This window comes from Sturnira hondurensis, unplaced genomic scaffold (assembly GCF_014824575.4).
Source record: "Sturnira hondurensis isolate 20B ecotype Veracruz unplaced genomic scaffold, ASM1482457v3 Scaffold0000648, whole genome shotgun sequence".
In the NCBI taxonomy this organism is placed as follows: domain Eukaryota; kingdom Metazoa; phylum Chordata; class Mammalia; order Chiroptera; family Phyllostomidae; genus Sturnira; species Sturnira hondurensis.
This window is the reverse complement of record NW_028073279.1, coordinates 1,523,053-1,547,338: the sequence shown is the minus strand read 5'-3', so window position 1 is coordinate 1,547,338 and position 24,286 is coordinate 1,523,053. Positions and strand designations below refer to the sequence as shown.

General features: G+C 35.3%; 1 protein-coding gene across 1 annotated transcript in view; it reads left to right on the top strand.

Annotated features, from left to right (window-relative positions):
• Positions 1–447: 447 nt before the first annotated feature.
• The window catches only part of TNNI3K (TNNI3 interacting kinase), a 283,730-nt gene continuing 259,891 nt past the window's right edge, over positions 448–24,286 (top strand). Inside the window, exons 1-5 of the mRNA XM_037042376.1 lie at positions 448–487; positions 1,073–1,181; positions 12,216–12,301; positions 13,577–13,674; positions 22,990–23,100. Coding sequence (XP_036898271.1) covers positions 448–487; positions 1,073–1,181; positions 12,216–12,301; positions 13,577–13,674; positions 22,990–23,100 — 444 coding nt within the window. The remainder of the gene's footprint in view (positions 488–1,072; positions 1,182–12,215; positions 12,302–13,576; positions 13,675–22,989; positions 23,101–24,286) is intronic.

The window sequence follows — 24,286 nt, the reverse complement described above, 5'->3', positions numbered from 1 at the left end:
TAAATTCTACTGCCAGTCACTCTTTTCCTCCTGCCATGACTTTGGCTCAGGAGAAAATGTTCCTGAAAGAAGATCCTGGGTAGTTTCAATAGCTCTTTATAGACTTTACATGTAACTGAACCAGTTTCTAGATATACCTATTTAAGAAAAGGCCCATAAAGATATATAAGGTTAGGTAATCAACTTATGGATGCAAATAATTTTATTGAGACACTATTTATTTGTTATACAGCTCTTTTCAGCAGGCTGATTTGTTTCCTTTATGATTTTACCCTTGAAAGTACACACTGTTTTGGTCTTTGTCATTGTTGCATGACATTCCATTTGGCAGTCTGCTTATTTTTAGCCAGACTATCAAAGTATTTTCTACTGGACTGTCACTGCACTTGAACTTGGAATCTTGTGACGTGAGGAACTGCACTGGGGAAAAGAAGAATCATCTAACAAATGGGAAATTATAAATCTAGACCAACCCAAACTTGCACTGGTAATTATTTTATATCCTTAAATGTAACAGGGTTCAATAATAGTTATAATAATTAACATTTCCTTAGAATATCTGTTAATTTTCAATGGATAATAAAACAATGTATTATACAAAAGTGTTTGTGAAGATTAACTGAATTCAAAGTACCTTTTTGAAAATCTTTAAAGAAAACAAATTTCTTACAAAAATGTATTATTAGTTCCTAGGTATAATGTTGTAGAAAAATTTATAATATTGCTGAAATAGGGATTTTAGAGTTATATCTTAAGTATCTCATATTTAGAACTTAAAAACTCTTTTCCAGAAACTGGAGATTGCTATAATTAAAATGCAATTAAATCAAATCAAATAAGTCAAAAATATTATTTTATGTAACTACATTATCTTATATCAAATGGGTTCTTAATTACTACAATTCCATATGATTGCATTTTAAATATAAACATCTTCATTTGAAACTTACAGTAATTTAAATAAAGCATTGTAGAATTTAGCATAAAAACCAGAGTTTTAATTACTTCTATGTTATGATCTGTGTCTACATTTTGCAAAACACAGCTATAAATCTATTTCATTTCTTTTTAGATGAATGGAAGAAGAAGGTCAGTGAATCTTATGTCATCATAATAGAAAGATTAGAAGATGACCTTCAGATCAAAGAAAAAGAACTTACAGAATTAAAGCACATATTTGGGTAAAGATATTATTTATTTGCATAAGTATCTGCATTATTTATTTTGTTTTACATATATCTTTATGTATTTAAAAATACAACATTATTCAGTCATGTTCTAAATCTTAGAATATAAAGTTACCCACTCTTGACCATTCTTATATCCCTAAAAATATAAATAGATTGTATCCTGAAAACGTAACTTTTACACTTCCATTACTAAAATTTAAAAAAGAAGAACAATTGAACTCTAGTTTTTGAACGCTGTTGCTGAAGCAAATAATCTTCTCTGGAATTAGATCATCCTTATAAACCATTCCAGCAACAAGCAACACAATGTCTCTTCCCAAATAGTGGTAGGATATTGGCCACATTGTTTCCTTTGGACTACCAGGCTAAGTCCAATTTTAACAAACCCTCTGGACTCCTGACATTGAAAGGCTGTCCTTTAATGGAACCGAGTATTATTCTGTCCCTGAAAAATCATATAACAATGAGTTATATTGGCTCCAGGCTGTCAGTGGGTTTTGTTCCACGATAACAAGAGAAAAATAATCTACCATAGTGCCACAACCTTGGAAGGCATAAAAATGTTCAGAAAAGAGGGGCAGGACCCTGATATACACAAGCAACCTTTTGGAGAAATTGAATCTGGCTTTGAGAAACTAGGTATATTTTGGGGGTTAGTTTAGGTTAGCTGCCTGACTGAGAAGAAGTTCCATGTGGCCAGTGAGACGTGTTCACTACTTACAGCTGTGTTATTCACGTAATGTAATCGTAACCAAGAACTCCCTCTATTTTTTTGGAAAACAATTATAAAGCAATGATGATATATTTTTAAAAAGAAATTTCAGATAAGGTAAACATACAAAACTGACATAACTAGAAAATAAAATTTTCCATGTATAATATAGTTTAGAAGAAATTTGTCAGTGTGTTAATAAGGCCTCCAATTTTATGGTTTGAGAAATAGCTGATTCTCCTGTTATTTGGCCCAAAATTATTAACTCAGCATTGACACTCATGTTGAGATACTCTGAGTTGGGTTGACTTCTGCAATTAGCATCACACACTCAGTTATGGGGAAACATTTAGATTTCTTGTAAAGATGTGACCAGCACTTTGGTATAACAGATTTATATATACATACTAATTTTGTTGGAAAAGGATATGAATATAGAACTTAATCATAAACCCTCCAGCTCTTACTAACTCAAATAAATCTTCTAAATTAAGTGTGATTACATTGAAGAGATATTTCACAAATTTGTAAAGTCAAAACTTTATGTATTTATTTTAATTAAGGAAATATTGTGCAAATATATCAAGTCTAATTTAAAACAAAATATATTTCCTTAAGGATTAAGCAATGGGCTTGAGATGAAGGTTTTTTTCTTGCACCACATTTACAAGAAGCTGTTTCTACAGCTCCCAGTAAAACTGACTTTTCCTACATTTTCACTAGATGTGATAGATGTGACCTCCTTTGTGTTGATTAGTATTAGGGGTGAGAGGCCAGAATCAGTGGCAGGCAGATTATAGTTCAGAATGTATTGTACCAGCTGTATTTAAGGTGCTAATCCAGGTGCATCAAATAGAAGACATTTTTTAATCCTTTCCATGACCATATGCGGGAGACAATATTTCTGGTAGATAATTAACTAAGGACTAGAGACATTGTGTGCCATTCAGATCGCATGGTCAGTAAATCCTGGAATGGTGAAATGTAGCAAGGTCTGCCTGACTACATAGAACAGGAGTGTCAAACTCACTTTCACTGGGGCCACATCAGCCTCACGGTTGCCTTCAAAGCACAGGACGTAATTTTAGGACTGTATAAATGTAACTACTTCTTAACTACGGGCAAGGAGCTCGGCACTGCTGCTGAGTAGAAAGAAGGCGGAGGGCCCAGCCCACGGGCCTTGTGTTTGCCACCTGTGCCATGGGAGAGCTTTTCTTACTCAAGCACCTGCTTCTTGCTCCAGTTTCCCCTGAAACTCTGGTTCAGGGGAAACACATATATAGATAGTTCACAGAAGTCAGTCTATGAAGAGTACCAAGTAGAAGAAAAAAACAAGATGAATTTCAAATATTAAAAAGAAAGTTTTAGATTCTTGATTTATTCACTGATTTTGGAAAGCCTTCCAGATAAATGGTATACTTAAGTAAAAATAGATAGGCAAGATAGGTGTGTACCATGGAAAGTCAAGAAGAGGCGAGGAAAATGAATGTCTTGACCATTTTATGTAAGTTGAGTAAAAATGCTATGTCAGTCAGTATAAGGGTTTTTTGCAGTCATGCAATCTGTTTTAAATCTAGTTTCTTCTTTTTAAAAAAAGGCTTTATTTATTTATTTTTAGAGAGAGGGAAGGGAAGGAGAAAGAGAGGGAGAGAAACATCAATGTGTGGTTGCCTCTCACACGCCCCCTACTGGGGACCTGCCGCTCAGGCATGGACCCTAACTGGGAATCGAACGGGAAACCCTTTTGTTCGCAGGCCAGCACTCAGTCCACTGAGCTACACCAGCCAGGGTAGTTTCTTCTATTCACAAACTTTGTATTCTTGGATATTTTACTGAATCTCCTGAACCTTATTTGCATTTGTAAAAGGAGGTTAATAATCTCACAGGGTAGCTATAAAATGATATCAATTAAATGCTGAGTACAGGGCCTAACACACAATAGGCATTGAATAATTGGAGGTTTCTATTACAGTGATTGATTGGATAAATAGGGCAGTTTGAAAGACTGAAGACTTTATTATAGAGTGGGAGTAACAATTTATTAAAAGTTAGGAGAAAAGAAAGTTAGGAAAAATGTTTTTATATGGTGAGGGTGTTTTCAAAAGTAAAAATGTAAAATGTTAGAACACTTCAAGATGATGCAAAAATCTGAAATATACATTTTAAATATTGTGATCAGGAGGGATTTAATGAGTTTTCAGACTAGAGTATTAGAAGTCTCCTCAAAATGCATGTCAAATTCCCTGAGAGTAATGATAGGGCACGTAGTGGAGAGGAAGACTGTAGCCCGGTGCTAAAGCCGCAAAGGAAGCTACGGAAACGCTCGGTTAGCCGGAAGTGGTCGTGTGAAGCTAAGCAGAGCGTTACCAGAGCCTAGAACCATTGTTTCTCCAGGCTAAGCACCTCCTCCAGTAGAGTAGCGGCCAGTGCTTGCTAAAAGTTTAGATTCCATGAGTTCACCCCAATCAAATGAATCAGAATCTTTGGGGAATGACTTCTAGAAACCTGAATTTTTAACAAGCTCCCCAGGTAATACTTTCATATGCTAAAAATGTACTTTGGCTCAAGTTTGATAACTGTGCTTTAAGAGAGATATGTGAGTTACGCTGAAAACTCTGCCTGAGGTGATATCAGTGAAGGGATGAAGACCACGAGAACAGAAAGCTGGCAACTGGTGTGATCTTCAGAGAGTTAATGGAGCAAACAAACAAACAAACAAACAAAAAAGCAGAGCACTGTGTTTTGTCTGATCTCATCAAGGCAGATAGGATCATCTGGGAAAGAAAGTCTGTCGTGCCCAGGGCAAATTCCACAGAATTTTCTTTTCTCTAGAATAAAATGATGGATGACAAGGAAAGAAAAGAAAGGAGTACTGAGAATATAAATTGTGTCCCGCACTGACTCACACATAATAATTTTAAGAGTAGTTGGAAAAATAAAATAGACAATTGTATGAAATCATATTTAAATGAGTATCTAGGACATTTTAGGTGTCAAATGTATGTTAGAATCTTTTCTCCCTCATCTTTATTCGTGCCTTACATTATGTAAGGAGTACTTCTGTGATGAACAATTGTGTTATGCTGCCTGACATCAGGCTTTCTCTAAACAGGCAGATTGCAGAAAAACTGTGTGAGATCCCCTAAAAGAAGTTTTTAACAGTAAAGTAACTGTTATCAGGTGGAGCATCACTGACCTGACAACAGTTACTTAAACATGGGTGTGTTTCAGGGGAGGGGAAAGTTTTTGTTTTGTTTTGTGTCCAATTGCTGACAAGTTTCTTTATTACATTTATGGTAGCTATTCCTTCCATTCATTAGAAGAGAATGTTCATACCATAGTGTACCAAGGCTTCTTTCCGTCAGCTCAAACACACAATCTCTTGCGGTAGCTCTCACTCACGATATAGTACAGAGTGATACAGCACTAAACATAGAAAAACAAAAAAGAACTAAACCATTAAATTAGCTTGTTTATGCACCTTTGGAATGAGAGCTTGGTATGAGACAGAAAAGGAATGGGAATGAAGTGTTTCTCGCCTTCCACAATAACATTGCATTCACTCATAACTTTGGACACCTGTTGAGCTAAGGGACAGGTGACAGGAAGCGACGAAGAAGAAGAGAGGCAGGAGGGAGGGCAGAAGTGGACATCAGTGTACCATCCTCTGATTATTCCTTCCTCTGTGCTCTCTCAGATCTTTCGGTGTAAACCACATAACAGCACGTAATTCACGACGCTGTTGTTACGCCTTTACAGGTCTAAATACTAGTATGTATGTTCACTACAGATAGCCTCTTTACCTTGTTTAACTTATTTATATTTTTATGTATTTGTGATACCTATTTGAAAGGAAAACAAATGGCTAACAACTTAGTGCCTGCCGTACGCTAGGCATGCTACAAGGTATTTTAATATGTACTAACTCGCACAATCCCAAATGTATGCAGTGATGGGTAAAAGTAGGTTAATAATAATATAAATAATACAATAATTAATAAGTAAATAACAGTATAAGAATAAACTGTTTGGTGTACAATACTACTTGCACACTAAAGTGGTTTAGCACAGTGACTGGATCATGGTCACTACGGAGAAATGTTCATTAAAAACTAATCATTCTTGGTTACATTAACAACCCCGTAGATATTGCAATGGCCATTGTATTACAGAAAATAAAAGGAAGCCCGCTTTGACCAGCCTGCACAGCTGGCAGGGTTGTGCTGGGATTGCACCCAACGGGAGGAACTTAACCCGTGAGGTCTGCATTCCACAATCCTGGTTCTCAACCTGAGAATGGTAAAGAGAAAGGTTTCGGAATTATCTTTGAAAATTTTTCATTTTCCCCAGGCTGCTCCACAGTTTTCCTACACCCCGTGTACTATCCCTGTCCCCAGGGGTGGGAGGAGAAGACCATATTTCTCTCCCAGCTTCCCCCATCACTGACCTCCTGGAGGCACATGCACCCTTCCAGGACCTTTGTAAAAAACTGACGTGATGATTTTTCCCAAGCAACTTTTCGAAGGTTTCCAATTAAATTATTTTAATTTAATAATATGCTTTTAAGGTATTAGAAATTTTAGAACTATGTTTTGCCAATTTCATTGTCAAGCTTACTTTTTATTTGTTTGATCTGTAATATGAAATTTGAACCTTTATGATGATATTCCAGAGAAGTTATAATTTTCCAAGGTCATAGTTTGTCAACATAATAAAAAAACCTATTTTTCTCATTTTAATCAACTTGGCCAATAATAATATCTTATATCTTACTTTGAAATTGATTATGCTTAATAAATGAACAAAATAGTCAGAAAATGCTCTCTTTTATGGAAGAGCAATTGCAATATTTAGGGGGAAAATTTTAAAAAGAGAAAAAAATGGAGGTTTTCCAAGATATAACTTTTTTCTAATTTTCTCCCTGAAAAGTTCTTCTAGGCCTAGCCACAACCCATGATACTGATTCTCCAAATTGAACATGTTCCTGAGATCTACTTTTTCAGAAATATAACCAATGATGAAGTTTAGCTATTATAAAATGAATAACTCCACAAATATTGCAGGCTGACCTTATCTAAGATGAGTGAAATTCCCTATCAATGTGCTAAACAGAATATTGAGGGGGGGACATTTCATCTTTTAAAATTAAAATAGAGTAAAAGTATTATTCGGCATGTTTGGTTATTGGATTACGCTAATTTGCACCTAAACAAAACACAAACAACAAAAAGAACTCAAACCAAAAGTAATTAATTCATTTTGCCCCAAGCCTGCCTACCTTTCAAACTCTTTTCTTCTTTGTCTAAGTAAAATTAGTTATAAGTGAAGTTTTACAGGAATATCTTGTAAAAACCTTATGAGACAGCTTGATTTCAATCTCTCTCTATCTCTCTCTATCTCTCTCTATCTCTCTCGCTGCCTCACTAACTCTCCTTTACTGACCATCTTTCTGTTTCTATTGTTTTGGGGGTGGGCAGTCAGCAGGAACCACAAAGAACTACATAAAAACGTACAACCAGGCATTTAAAACTTAAATTATTGATTTGGGAACTGGATGATCTATAACAAATGTTTACCTTCTTTTTACCGTCTTGGCCTTTCCTTAAGTTTCAGCCAATGAATTGATTTTAAAAACGTGCCCACCTATCTGAATATTTTGGACAGTAATGTATTATTTTGGGCCAACTTTTCCAATGTTATATTTTAATAAGTTTCCACTTGTGATCATGTCAGACATTGTATTGAAAAGATGAGGTCATGAGAAAGAAGTTTAATTGGATCACAAAACTGCATACTTTTCTGGATAAAAGGTAAAGGCTAAGAAAAGAGTTCATTATGATACAAAAAAGAAAGTAACCTTTGGGTACAGAACTACCATTTTTAATGATTAAGGACAGAATTAGAAATGTATTCATAATAGTAGCTTCCTTTTAATTAGGAACTTCATTTATGCCCCAGCAAGCACTATGAACTCATTAGGATTTGTTAAGTTACACTACAGCATGGTAGGAAAGGAAGAAATATAAAGGGAAATTAAAAAATAAATTGAGTGTAAGGTATTAGAATACATAAGTGATGCTCAATTTGGAGGGAAGTTGACATACACAGTTGCTTTAGAAGAGACAAAAGAGAAGAAAATGAAATATCTCTCCCAGGAATGATTGCTTTAAAATCTGAATATTTTAATTGCATGTATCAAAACAGAAACATTTGAGTAGAAGTTAATGGGAAGTGAGAATTAGGATTCAAGTCTAGCTCCAAAGTAAATTTCTTTTTAAAAATTACATCCCAGTTATTAAAGTTAAGATAAAAATTGTACTATGAAAATTGCATTCGACTGCCAGATATTGTGGAAGTTTATTCTCTGTTGGTTCATTTTGTTGGCATTAATTGGAGTTGCATGAATTCAAGGAGCACAGAACTCAAGAAGAGAACAAAAGCAACTGGCAACAGCTCAATTTTGGGCAAGGAGCTCTTTAGGGCTGTATTATACTGAGTCACTTAAGACTGGTCAAGTGTAGTTTAAGATTCAGTGAACTAAGGAACAAGTATTCAAGAAAAATTCATGAATATAATTCATGCTTTCAATTTTTTAATGTAAACAACAGATATTCACCTGGGATTATCCTTTTTAAGAAAAATAAAATAAAGCAATGGATGTGAGCATCTTATACTTTCTGTTTATTTAGTGTTTACCTTTATTGCAAAGCTGATCAGGGCACCAGAGGATCAGTACTGATGCTAAAGTCAGTTGCACGGGTCCAGCTAGTATATATATTTTAAGCATTGATGCACTAAAAAGATGCAAGAATTAGTGAGTCGTTTATATCAAGTAGAATATCAAGTAGACTATTGAAAACAATCTGAAGGGAGTACTAAGAACCTAAGTGAAGCACACAGTTGGTTTGCAGTAGGTATTGACCAAACTGACAGATTGCATTAGCAACGTTAGATAATGTGTTGAGTCTACCTTGTCAATAAAATGAATTTTAGCACAACCTTTTTTTCCATTTACATTTATTGTTCTTTGGATGTCTCCAGTATTGAAAATGGTCTCCCTATTGCATGATATTGCTGGACTTGTACTAAAACACTGTGACTCTACTAGTTGCTCTGATCACTGGTAAGTGCTAGGTGTCACAACAGTGGACTTGGCCATTTTTTTATTTTTTATTTTTTGTAATAAAAAGCAAGTCAATTACTTTATTACTGTTTATTTTTGTTTTCTTAAAATAAATATCCTAGACTATCAAACAGACAGTGGGGAATGAAGCACACCTGGGAAGAACACATAACAGGGTTCACAGGACATTTGACACTCGGCACCTCAGGCCACTGCAGCCCCACTTCAGCACAGGGCAGAGCGGCTGGCCGACACCAGACATACACAATTGTGACCAGCCATCCCCTCGAAGCCAAAGGACACCTGAGGACTTGTGCCCCTTCTAGGGCTCATTACATCTTTCTCCCACCCCCTCTCTACCTAAAACTACGAGATAGTTACACTCGTCTGATGTTCTCTCTATTTACCTTTGGTTTTGTTCTGCAGTGCAAGATAGATTGAAATAACACTCCCCAGAAAATATGTGCAAAACTAACATGAGCGACTCCAGAATCTTCCAGCAACCAAGGAAATTGGTTGTCATGCAGGTGCTGGGGCAGGGCCATGCTGGGACCCAGGGAACATCTGCTCTGGAGACACGTGAGACTGTGAGCTAAACTTGGCCATTTGTAAAAAGTGAAGACAAGGTCAGATATTTTCTAGAAGTCTGACAGGCAGTTACTGTGAGCGTAAAATACTTATGTCTACAGAATTGGTTGTAAAAACACAGAAATGTTGTAGATCATCAAATGTGAGGTCAAAGAAGGTCAAACTTGGTTTGAAAATTGTGCTAAAATTTTTGAATCCCAGTGAACTTGATAATGGTAATAATAATAATGACAAAGTAACTAGTTATGAGCAACAATCATTTGCCAGCTTCTGCAGCAAGTACTTAACCTCATTTGTTCTTCATGACAACACAATGGTATGTGTATTAGTTCAATAATTTTATAAATGAAGAAATCAAGGCCTGAAGGGTTAAATAAGTTGCTCAAATTGGAGAAAGAAAAAAAAAACTTAAAAGACAAAACAGGATAAGATTTTAATTCTGGCGTAAATATAAGGACCAACCTTTTAAGAATTATCTACACTGCTGAAATGACTTTTCTACTTTTAAAACATGAAAACAGGGCAGACATTGCTATATAATAGTAGAGGCACACATTAACAAATGAATTTTCTCAAGGATCCACTGCTACAGAGGAGCTCCCGAGCGTTTTCTTTTTTCAGTGTTAAGTTCATTATCGTTAGTTAAAAGAAAGTGGCTCCTTCCCTGTTTTTCTCTCAGGCGGAAGTTCATAGAGTTCTTTATTTAACAGAAGCCTTCCCTGTCTTTCCCCACACCAACACTTTGTTTTCTGTCTCATGACCTTGTTGTGCGTTTCATTTGCTGGATAATGGAAGGGCCCAGGAAGAAAAACACAGAGCGGGTTAGAGCATCTGAATCCTTGCCAATCAACATTGTCGGTTGCTATTCACAGGTGGTGGTTGTTATTTGACTTTTTTATTTACGAACTCTGGTGTCCTACACACTTTAAGAGAAAAATTCAATCCACCCAGCTTTAAAAGCCAGGTTCACCTTTTCAGAAAACCTGTGCTGTCTGAAATCATAACCGTTTAGAAGAGCTTTGTAAACGCATTTCCAAGTGTGGGCCATTGGGTGCTCTTTGTTCAGTGCTATCCACTTTGAGTAATTTCTCCAAGACGTCTATAATAGGATTGGTTTTGAGAGGTCAAAGCTCAGGCTCAGAAAAGGCCACACATTTCCAAGAATCATATTATTTTGTAATGTTACTGCACCCATAAAATTTATTTTTAGTTAGCCTCATTTTAGGTAGACGTTTAAAATAGTGGTATCTTCATCAGGAGTAATTTTTTTTTTTGCACTATCCACTGAGCTGGGGGAAAGTGCAGACAGAAATGAATTCAATTGTTAACTTTTTTCCCATGAAATTCTGGGCTCCTTGCTATAGTACATTACAATGTTTGTAAAAGGGGCCCATTGGAGTTCATTTCACTTCTACAAATGGCATTCTAAAACGAGTTGAGGTGCTAGTCAATATGAGGTAGATTTGTCAAAAGTACGTCTGTGGATTGCTGCTGGGAAGTTAAACACGGAAAGCAAAAAGTTAGGAGGGTGGGGAATTTCTGGAATATCTGCAAATTTATGAAAACAACCACTGGCCTTACCATTGCTAATTAAAGCATTTCACTGAGATCCTTCAATGTCCCAAGATTTAGAGACTCTTTTTAGTAGCGCCCTGGAGAATAACACCCTTTGTTTTTTGCAATAGCTTTTGAATATCTGAGCTGGATGTATTAATGACAATATTCTGAATTTACAGTACCTTTTAAGTATAAGTATCTAACGAATGACAGGGAAGTCTCACTTACCAAAGACTATACCATCTCACTAAAGCTTCTAGAGATTTAAATAGGCAGGAGGCAGCTTGAAATTGACCTGGGAGGCCAAGAATGTGATCCCATTTCTACTGAAAAATTTCCTGGGAGTACCAACGACCTCAAGAGGTCAATAATTTTAGCTTTACATTCTTTTTCAAAGGCTACCCATGGCTCTCCAGGGCCCTTCCACAGCAGTGGTCTTTGTTCAAAGGAAGGCGAGGATTCCATTAATTAAACCACTAACACTACTCTTCACCCGAGACTCCACCGTACTGCACTACCAGAGTTTGGGCCTTCTGTATCTGTGCAATCTGACCCAGTCGGAGCGTAAGGCACCTTTGCTCCAGGCAAAATTTGTAATACATTGGGACTGTATTTCTTTGGCAAATCTCTACTGCCTTTTTCCTTTTTTTTTTTTTTGAGTGAATTTGTTGAATTTTCCATAACTATGGTATGAAATTTGGAGTGTGAAAGAAATACATTTGCTTTCAAATATCTAGGCTTTCTCTATATACAAAAATTTTTATTCATCTAGGTGCCCTGATCCATTCAAATTTTATATAGAACAGAGAACTGTGCATGAAAGTCTCTGATTTAAACATGGTCTCTCAAAGTTTCACTATTATTTTCTCTTGATTTTAATTATTCTTCATGTTTCCACATTCATCATACATTTTCTAGGTATACAACAAACATAGTAAACATGCATATCTGAATTTATAATAACACGATTCCCTTTCATAATTTTTCGAGTGAAAAATAATACACTAAAAGATGAAATTTGTTATTATCTATGAATTTTTTTCAGCTCTGATGATGCCTTCAGTAAAGTCAATTTAAATTACCGCACAGAAAATGGACTGTCTCTTCTTCATTTATGTTGCATTTGTGGAGGTGAGTACTTGAAACTCAATATGTTATAAACTAGTTTTACATTTTCATACATGTGTATATACATATAAATACACATATGTATATATACATATAAACACATATATTTATGTATATATACCGATAAGTACACAAATATATACATAAACATATATATGTATGTATATATATATATATATATATATATATATATATAGCGTCAGTGATTTGAGCTGCTTAACAGTCTACAAAAGAATCCTATTAATACTCAATTTTCTCTTTTGTTTTGCTCCTGCAACTCTGATAAGCTTTAGCTGAAGCAGTAACTACCAGGCAGGTATTTCTATTGATTTCGGTCTAAGTTTAAGTTTCATTGTGCTTTTACCCTGAACCAAGCCACTTGGCTGGCTGGGAAATCCGGAAAGCATTTTGCAGAGTTGGGCACATTAGTGAGGGATTCTGTTCAATTCAGAAGCACTTAAAGCATCCCCCAAAATATCACCAAGCAATTGCTTCACAGACTGCAGGAAGATAGGAAGGTCATGTTGTACATGCCAAGGATACTATCCCAAAGAAAAGATTGATCAAAGGGAAGATGAAGAGTTTAACTTGGCTTATGTTTTTTCTGTTTTGTTCACTAATGTATCCCAAACACACAGGATGGTGCCTGGCATATAGTTAGGTACCCAATAAACATATTTACTTAATGAGTTAATAGTTAATATTTGTTTCCGTTACTTCACGCTAGTATTCATTGAACTCAGCTTTTTAAATAGAACACTGATGTGTAAGTATTGACTGTCATCAGCTCTCTTAACCATTCCTGTCAGACAAATTAATCAGACTGTACCTAAAAGATCTTCCTGCCAAATTTAAACTGCCTTCCCACCCTTGGTCATTTTCTCCCAGATCACTCTGACCTATATTAGCTCTACTGCTAACGATGTTCCGAGGAATCCTGTACAACTAGAATTTTATCTAATCCTTTTCCCTAGCTGTCTGTTTAGATGAATTTTTTTCATGTTTTTGTTTTAAAACCATCTGACGATGAGGGCACTGAATTTAAACATGTAATACAAATTCATTAAAATGCACAACATTGATACAAAGTTTTATAAGTATGATAGAAATGTTCACTACTTAGTAAGCCTGTCGATTTATAGAAAACTTAAAAAATGGAGGGCAGAACAGCAATCTGGGATTTTATACCTCACTTTGACACTTATCATTAAGTCAGAGAGATTTTAAAATCACTTAGTCTATCCTCTCAACAATTTAACCTATCTTTTTATTTTTAAGGCAATAAGTCTCATATTAGAACCCTTATGTTAAAAGGACTCCGTCCATCTCGACTGACAAGAAATGGATTTACAGCGTTGCACTTGGCAGTTTACAAGGTACATTTATGTTCCAATAAATATTATATTAGAACCAAGGATGTGTGTATCTTTTGGCTAGTTGGTTTTGGGTTTTGGGTTGGTCGGGGCAAATTACTAATCATAGAAATACATTCATAGTAACTAGAACATTACAATACTCATAGGCTTCTTTCTCTTTATTGAGCAGACACATACTCTTTTAAGTGCTTTCTATATTTAATTCATTTAATTCTCATAAGAACCCTATGAGTGAACACTGTTACCTTCAAGGCTGCAGGGTTAGGCTCACTGACCTGGCAGTCTGGTTTTCACCAGAGCTTCTTATCAGGAGACCAAGCTGTCTCTGTGCAGAAAATGATGCGGTTGCATGTGAGGAATTCACAAAAGAAGCACGTTGAAGCTGCATTCTTTTGCTGCATGTTTTTCTTAATAAAAGATTTCTCTAGAGTTCCCTTTACTTTCCTTCTTTTATTTCTCTTCTTTTGTTTCAGTTGTTTATTTTGTTACATCAGTCTCAGGCTTCAACCTAATCTCAGCATTTGATCAGAAAATAAGCAGAAAAGTAGATTAGAAAAACTGAGGTACTCTAAGTTGGGATAGATCTTCCAGATTGTCATAAATATAAGGTTATATAATATATAAATTCAATATGTGTAATTCATTCATTCTCTAATTATAAAGTTCTACTTGCTCTGTGTTTATTATGAGCTAAATATCACACTAGGTTTCATATTCATTATTTCTTTAGCCATTAAATGATCTAGTTGAGTTGCATATTAGGTTTTATTTTAAAGAAAAGGAAACTAAAGCTAGGTATCTGTTATAATAATGACTAAAATCAAGTACAGTTGGCTCATACTTTCTGACTTTCCTTGTTATATTGCATATTTTGTTCTTTCTCCATTTCATGTGAGTCTGTGGTATATTTCAATTTTGAATGTGTAGGAATGAGGGGGAAGCTATTTGCTCACGTCAGGATCACTTTGCACTATATCCCTTTCCCAGCCTTTAGGGACTTCATCGCTCTAGGGGAAAAGAGCAATACTTTCCCATGATTCAGACTCACATGTTCCTGAGTCAGAGTGCAAATACTCCAATGCTTGTCCTGTCTTCACACCCTATCAAAGCCTAGTTGACTTTTCTGATTCCTTCTGAGAGGAAGCATCGGTTCAGTGCTATACAGCCTCTAATATCTCCTAATCACTCTGCAAAATGGGAATAGAGCATGAGTTTGGGTGTAGAAAAGAGTGTCTGTCTGATGCTGGTTTTTCTGCTGAATGGCAGAACATGAAAGGAGAAGAGCGCGGATGAATAGGAAGCTGGTGGTGGAGAGTTGGGGCAGAATGCGAACCCATGAATTCTGAATCTGACTGTCTGGGAGATTTTTTCCATATTAGTTCATTTCCCTAAGATTTACCATGGCATGACTGCACAAATAGGTTCTGAATGAGTTAGGGCTACAGTCTTTATGAGAGTTCATATATTTCTCCCACCTCTGTTTGTGAACTCTAAATTTCAGTTTTTAGAGTTCCATTTCCTCTGTTTCTTCTGTTTTCTTATATTGTACAGAAAGATATATGAACTACAAGGTTTTTGTAGCAAGTTTAAACACATTTAGAATCTTAGGATAAATGGTAGTCAATAATTCCTGAAAGGCTATAATAGGATGTATGCTCTACTTATTCCCTAACAAAAGGTAAAAACAAATTTAAATTGCCATCCCACTTTAAATGCAGAAGCAATATAAAATGGCTGTTCACACCACTATTGTGTTAAATATAGTTCTAATGATTTCTTCCCTGATGTACTGCAACAGGTATATAATTCATCTAGGGTTCCATTTAATGTTATTTTGGCTTCTATTTAATGTTATTTTAAAACTTGCCAGGATAGTATAAGAAACTCCTACATACACCTTATTCAGGTTGTCTCATCTCCATTATTATACTATTTTTTCCTGAACCCTTTGAAATTAAATTATATGCAACATTGCCTCGTTGTTACTAAATACTTCAATCTTTATTTCCTGAGAAAAGGGAAATTTACCAACATACTCACAATACAATGATCAAAATCAGAAAATTTAACACTGATAAGATACTATTATCTAATCTATAGTTCAAATTTAGATTTGGCCGGTTGTCTCAATAGTGTCATATGTAGCTTTTTACTCTTTTCTAGTTTAGGGTCAATCGAGAATAATCCATTTTTACTTTTCTTGTCTCTGTAATCTCTTTTAATCTAAAGGAATTAGCTTGCTTTTTCTTGCCTTTCTTGATATTATTTTTATACATATAAAACGGTTATTGTTATATATGCCTTTGGATTATCATGAAAATTACAATTAAACTTTATTTTGTTCTTAAGATTCACAAAATGGCTAATGTGATTCTTCCAGTTCATAGCAACTTTTAAATACTTTTTAATACTTAATCCTCATTTCAAGGAACTAGAGAACATTGATACTCCCAAATTAGAATAATCATTAAGATGAATTTTTTATGCTCCCATTTATTTTTAGTAACCAAATATTTCATAATCTTTCTAATTAGCATGGTTTCAATAAACTCTTAACAGGATGCTAACTGAAGATGTTAACTTAGCCTTCAACTCTTATAGTGGACAGCACTAATGTCCTGGAGAACCTTCCCTGACCCAAGTCTGGACTGGGTGGTCCTCCACTGTGTTCTCCTAACACCTGGACTTACCTTATAATACTGTGAATGGGTCCAGAATTTATTACCTACTTACTTCTCTACATCTCTCTCCAGATTAGGGGGTCTGTCTTACATGCCTTCAAGAATGAGGCAGGTAAAATCAATGGATGAATGTAGTAGATAATATGGCAATGTTAAAAAAGGGAACTAACACTTAGACTCCACGTTTTTGAGACACAAGGAGAGAAGGAGACTGTGGCCAGTGACAGAATGCTTACCCCAACAGAAAGGGAGCAGTCAGTATCCAAGTTGAGACAGTAATTGCCATGTAGGAATGAGCCCAGTATTGCCCAGAATTTCAGAGAATCAGAAATTATACAAAGTTTTCTAATGTTTAAATATCGGCTATTAATTCAAAATTTTAGTTATAAAATACTACTCAGGGCAGACCATATACATCAGTAGCCCTGTTTATAATCTCTGATAGAAATTATGAATATCACCAAGGCAGGGACTGAGTCTAAATTGCTTATCATCTTGTTCTGAGCACCTAACACAATTCCTAGTACATGTTCATCAAATATGTGTTGCAGAAATAAATGAATGAAATTATGAATCTTTGTTGACTGAGAAAAAGAAAAGTAGTTGAAAGGAAGAATCATACTGATGTTGGGCAAAATATTTTCATATTGATCATTAGAATTGGAAATTGCCAGATATCTCCGGAGGGATACTTTAGTAAATTTTGGGGAAAAGAAAGTATAAAAATTGATTAAAGATAAATAGAGTTAAGAAACTGGAGGCTATGAAAATTGATTGCTCTTTCAAAAGGCAAAAAGTTGGTCATTATTTTGAGGTGTGGCAGGATCGCAGAAAAAAATGTACAGCAGTGCTTTTTAATCTTTTTATTCTTGTCCTTTTCCATAAATATAAAAATTTAGCCTATTTAACTCTTTTATTCTAAAATAAATAAACTAGAAGTGAAAACAAATTGAAGAAACTATAATATTCAATTTGCTTTTCAAATGGCATGTGTTTTCATTCTCCAAAATTCCCAGAAATTCTAATTAGCCCCTCCCTATTAAATTATTACTATATTATTGAATAAGAGGAAAAGTACATTCAAAGGTCACTTGGAAGAAACCCACAGGAAGAGATTATGGGAAGGTAGAGAGTAGAAAAGGAGGGCTGAGCAGTGGTAATGAGAAAAAAATAGGTCAAAGGAACTCATGGACATGGACAACATAGTGGTGATTGTGGGGGAAGGCGAGTGTAAATGGAATAAATGGCAACAAAAAATACAATTAAAAATAAAACATTTCATAATAAAAACTACAGCAAATTTAGATGGTTTACCCAGGAAAGAGTACAAGTACTCAATTTAAAAGTGTGTTCTTTTTCCCCCCCAAATTCTAGCAAAGTCAAGTATTTCCATCACACTAAAATCCTTAAGAATTGATATTTTTTGTGAAGATAAATTCAGAATTATTTCAACAAGAGGCATATGTAGGTGTGGACTTTCATAAGCAGTTATTTTTATACTGACTAAGGCATCCTTTCATTGGAAATATCTATGACGCATGAGGCAGCTCTAGTCCGTTAAATGTTAATGCCTGGAACTAAGTACATTTCCTACTGAAGCTCTGCAAACTGCCTTGGCCTAAAAGAAGCCTTCATATTATCTTGACTACAAAACTGCTTTTATTACTTTTTCCCTGACAAACACAAACAGGCTGTGACAATTACTGTGCTAGGTAAATTGGGTCAATAAAGAAAGCCACTTAGATAAATACATTATTAAAATATTTCTTTCTATATCTCAATTTTCACATGTAGAAATTCAGCCTTCTTTCCAAATCAACTTCAGCTCTGCCTTGGAGCTTGGTGGGACATTTTGGGGAATATCAAAATATTAGAGGTGGTCAAGATATTACAGAAAAAAATTTAGCCCAACTCTGAGATCTTACAGGTGAAGAAATTTAGTTATTTCATGATTAAACATCTTTAGAGACAGAACAGACTGAGACATATGGTGAATATTTCAATATAGTTAGGTCTGTCTTGGGGTGATAGGTTTAATATAAATATATAAAGTTATACTTGTAACAATCTTGAGTTTACAAATATTTGCACATAAATAATACAATTTGTATACTTATTACAGCCTTATATAGCAGATATTAGATCCTGTTTTTTACAAGTGAAAAGCAAAGAGTTGGGGCTTGCACAGGAAAGGCAAAAAATTGGGAATAGAGGGGTCACTGTAGGTGGAAGATAACATATACTGAGAAAAGTGTAGGATTCAAAGTCGGAAGATCTGAGTTCAAATCCCAGTTAAGTTGCCATTTAAATATACATGAAAGAAGCATTTTGCGATATGGTATGCCAGCTTGAAAAGCAGACTCTTAGAGGGATTTAAGAGTGTAGGAGATTTATGTGGAAAGATCAGCTAAAACACTATGGGAAGTAAAAAATGAAGAATGGACTTTGGAGACAAGCAAACCGGACTTTGTACCTAGCGCCAGCCCTTACAAAATATGTAGGGTTCTACAACTAATTTAAATTCTTTGATTCTGACTTTCATCAGCTATAAAATAGACTTAATACAATTGACCCTTGAATAACACAAGGGACACATTGGCAGTGGAAAATTCTTGTATGATTTTTGAGTATTCAAAAACTTAACTAAAGTAGACCCTTCCCATCCACAGATTCAAGCAACTGTGGATTGAAAACAGTGTTTTGTGTTGGTATTCCATGTTGTGAAACCACAGTTATAAATGCAACAATACTGTTTTCTTCCACCATTGGCTAAAACTGAGGATTCGAGACTCCATGGATCTGAAGGACTGACTGTGTTTATTGAGAAAAATCCACATTAAGTGGACTTGTGCAGTTCAAGCCATGTTGTTCAGGAGTCAGCTATTCTATTTATCTTATAGGTAAATTGTGAAGCTTGAAAGATATGGTGCAGATAAAATATTTCACATGGTACCTAATAAGCAATTAATAAGTAGCGATGATCATTTTGTTACATTCTTTTTTAGCATAGCTTGGAAAGATAAAAGTTCTATTTTTGTAGTACTTAGTATAAAAGTACTTAGATCAGTCAGAGGTCGACTTGAAAAATCCAACCAAGACATTAAAGGGTAATTTAGCCCTTTTAACTTTTGACCTTTTCATTTGACTATTCTAAAGAAATCATAACATAAATGCCTTCTTTTAAATCCCACAAATTTTAGCTAAATAATGAGAAAATACAAAGCAGGAAAGGATGAATGTGTGTTTACTATCATCTGCCTGATAGATAAATATGTTTTGCTCCATGATTTACATATCATTTATTTTAATTTAGTTTAGTACAGTGCTTGCCATAAGGTAGACATTCATTAATAAATATTTGTTGAACTAAAGAGAATCCATCTTTCTTCTGATTTGTAAGAGTTCTTCACATATTAAATATACCAACCATTTGTCTGTTTTATGTGCTGTATTTCTCCAACTTGTCATTTATCTTATATTGGTTTCAATACTTTCATTTTCTCAGACTTATCATATTTTCCCTCCATTTTTAAAAAAAGCTTCTATGCTTAAAAAGACCTTCTCTGCTTCCCTGCATTTAAATGCCTGCCCATCTGCAGGGGAAAATATTTTAAGATAATGTATTTCCCATTTATCTTAGAGAACACTCTTATCTTTAGCCCTCATCATTCAAAATTAAAGATTATTATGAGGTTAGACTTAACTCCTGTGAATTGTTTTCTGGAGGAGGGAAAACTAGTAGGCATTTTCTAACTTCTAGTACGAGTTCAGAGTTTTCCTATGTTTTATATTGTCAGTTATGTCAGTGGGTAACTAGTGAGGTAGAGGGAGTGAAGTTATGGGTAGGAGAAAAGAAAGGAGAAAGAGGAGCTCAGCTGGTGGAGTCAAATCACTCTCTTATTTGGAAATTTCCACGGAGTGCTATGTTGAGTCCCAGACTTCAATGCCCAATGATAATGAATTTTACTGAGTATTGTTTGGCAGATATCTTTAATGTGTTTTATATGTATTATCACATCAATTATAGATACATAGTTTATATGTGTATTATACCAGGTGGATAGAGTCATTGCCCCCTTCTATAACTGAGGAAATTAGTGTAAAAGGGTTATATAACTTACCCCAGTTCACATAGTCATTAGTTGAGTTAGAATTCTAACTAGGGAGGCTAATTTTAGCATACACAGTCTTAATTGTGCATTTTAAGTATCTCAAACTTGTGAAAAACAAATCATTTATTTCTACCTCAAAAACTACTATTTTTGAGTCTTCTCTAACTCATATACTGCCATTCCCCTGCTATTTCACTGGAAAAAATTCAAACACCGAATACCATGCCCTGTGAGACCCTACAAGAACAGATGTCTTTGAACTCACTTTGAACATAAATTTCCCCCTCTTTTGGATGTTAATCAGTGTTTATTTTATAATTTTTATTCACTGAAAAAAACTGTAGACATTTTGGGAAAATGACTGTAATGAATATTGCACTTTATAGGAAGACTTGAGTACATTTAATACACTTTGAAAACAATATAGGTCTTTGATCTTTTCTCTTTACTAGGGCTACTTTCCTCTTTTTTTTAAAACCTCCTTCCTACTCAACACTGGCCTTCAACCACACTAAGCTTATTTCCATCTTAGGAGTTTTACACTAACTACTCCCTCACCTCAAATACCCATCCCTGACAATGTGGCTTGGAGTTTTTCTTTTTGGTATTTACCATATATTTATTTNGACTGGAGTACATTTAATATATTTTGAAAACAATATAGGTCTTTGATCTTTTCTCTTTACTAGGGCTACTTTCCTCTTTTTTTTTTTAAACCTCCTTCCTACTCAACACTGGCCTTCAACCACACTAAGCTTATTTCCATCTTAGGAGTTTTACACTAACTACTCCCTCACCTCAAATACCCATCCCTGACAATGTGGCTTGGAGTTTTTCTTTTTGGTATTTACCATATATTTATTTAAACGATCTCTTGTCACAGTGAAGCTTTCCTTGACTTCATAAATTAAAGTAGCCTACTTGTCATTTGTCTGTTTTATCTTAGAGCTATTGGTACCTTATGATACGTTATATAACATTTTCTTATTTGTTTATCTTCTCTCTCTTTTCTCACATACACAGGAAAAATATAGGCTCCACAAAAGCAGAGATTTGACTCTTGTACTCGTTGCAGTGTTTCCATGGCTCCAAACAAAGCATACAGTCTCCATAAATATTTGCTGTATGGACAAAAAGTTTAATGAAAGAGAGACTGATATAATCCAAACTGTGTGTATGAAACCTTATCTGGTAGCAATGTAGAGGCTGGACTACAATGAGAAAAGGGTTAGTCCAGGAGGCTATGTAAAATGGAGGAGGATGATAGAAATAAAGAGAAAAAATGTGAGAAGCATTCTCAAGTTAAAACTAGCAATAACTAAAGCTGATTGAGTTGAAGGGATTCAAGATAATTTAGTATAAGAAGGTGCCATTAATATAAATAGGGATGCTAAGAGATGACATCACCCTGGGAAAATTATGAATGGTATTTTCAAAAGCAGCTTTGAATTTCTAATTTGAGATGCCATTGGTAGGCACAACAGATGAGATCTGTGCTTGGCAAAGAAGTCGGCACTAAAGATGAAACTATCGGATTATGTAAGAATTACCAAAGGTGGCGCTTAGAATGAGAGACACCAAAACTCCTAAATCACTAACTTTGAAGACACACAAAGAAGAGGTAAAGAGAAGGAAATCAGGAATATATGGCTTTATGAAACCAAAATAAAGAGCAACTTCAAAAAGATGATCTTACTACAGAGATGAGGGGTATGATCACATTTGATACGGTAAAGAGAAAGTTGCCTCTAGAAACTCAGGAGGTGAATTCAGGGCAACGGTGAGGTCCTAATGTCCCAACTGGAAGAAACATGATTGGTGGTTTCTCTCTCTCTCTTTTTAACTCCTCACTGAGGAGATTTAAAAATATTATTATTGATGTTAGCAAGAAGGGAAGGTTGCGGTGGGGTGGGGTTGCGGGGGAAAGAGAGAACGAGAAACATGGATGTGAGAGAGAAACATCAATTGGCTGCCTCCCTTGCCCTGATGGCAACCTAGGTTTGTGCTCTGACTGGGAATGGAACCTGCAGTCTTTTGATGTCTGGGATGATGCTCCAACCAACTAAGCTCCCAGTCAGGGCAGTGATTTCTCTTGATAATACAAGGCAAGAGAAGGGATAGTATGAGAAAAAGCAAAAGTGTGTGTATCAGAGAAGAAGCAATTACTGAACTACCATGAAACAGTCCACTGCCGCCAGTTCAATACTGCAGTTACTGCAATGAGGACACTTATTGGAGTGACCTACTTGTAAGATTGAGTTTAATTTGCAAGAGCCTCACTATAGGTAAATGTCCCTTCTGTCTTTCATGGTCAAGTGGTGAAGGATTGATTGAAACTGGCTTTCTCACGTGTTCCTGTGTTTCTACCATCTGAGAGCTGCTCTTGCTCTTAAGCCAGAGATCACACTTAAGTTTTCTTTGGACGCCTATACTGGCTGACAAAAAAATCAATACATCCTGTTGCACAGCATTCAAACCTGCTAGTAGTAGAAGGGTAACACTAAAGATGTGTTTCCTTACAGGATAGTGCAGAACTGATCACTTCCCTGCTTCACAGTGGAGCTGATATACAGCAGGTCGGGTATGGTGGTCTCACTGCCCTGCATATAGCTACCATGGCTGGCCACCTGGAGGTAAGTCACACCTTAGTCATCTGTAAAAGTCAACCTGCCTCTTTGTATTCCTGTTCACAACTGTTTTCAAATGCCGGCTTTCTGGAAGTTGGTTTATTTTTTACTACTGAATCTGCTTGTTTATTTTGGAGATCAAATTAAGCTATAAATATTCTTTTGATAGTTAATTCATTCTATTTTAGAACAGTGTAATCAAACATTAATTGACATAAAAACGGCTGGATATGCAGAGGCTTTATAACAGTAACTAGGAGCCTAGGTTTTGGAGTCAGTTCAGTTTCCATCACTTACTATGGTTACCTCAAGCAAGTTACTGTGCCACAAGACATCTGTCTTCTTCACTTATAAGATAGAAATAGAAACGACCTATTGTAATGCTTCGATTAGATAATCCATATAAAGCACTTTGCCGATTGCTTCATAATGAGTAAAGACTCAATGAAAGATCATTCATTCATTCATTTAAGCATTATTGCTTTATTAATCATCCATTATATACCAGATACTGTTCTCATTGTCAAAGTGACATAGCAAGAAAAACAGGCAAATTTTTATTATGTTAGAGTTTAGTTGTTGAGAATGAGAAAGAAAATAAAGTAAAAGGTTTACAATGTTAGTAGTGAGTACTAGAAAAATAATAAAATGATGTAAATTGAAAATGTAGTGATGATGAAGTAGGAACCATTTCAAAAGTTATACAGCAAAGATATATATTACATATATAACAGCACATACAAAACCCTGAGGTAGAAGGGGCTAGGAGTGTTTGAGGGACATGAGTGAGACAAAGTTAGTGCAGTGTGAGCTGCAAGTAGAGTGATGGAGATGCGGTCAGGTGGGTGGTTGCAGTCCTGATCACAAAGTGTTTTAATGGCCCTGGAAAGGACTCTGGATCTGGTCTTAAACTTAATTGTTGAAATACTAATGTTGTATATACAAAGCACTTTTATTTGCATTATTTATTTCTTTTTTTCACAAATCCTCATGAAATAGTTTTTATTATTATTTCCATTTGATAGCTATCATACCAAGGTTCTTCTTATACAGTGATTGTCTTGACAAATGGCAAAGCTATTGAGAGCCATGCCTGGAAGCCCAGACAGTTTACTGAAAAGTTTTACAATATTACCCTTTATTTTCACACTCTATCAATTGTGGTAAGCACATGTTAGGTCAACAATGTGAC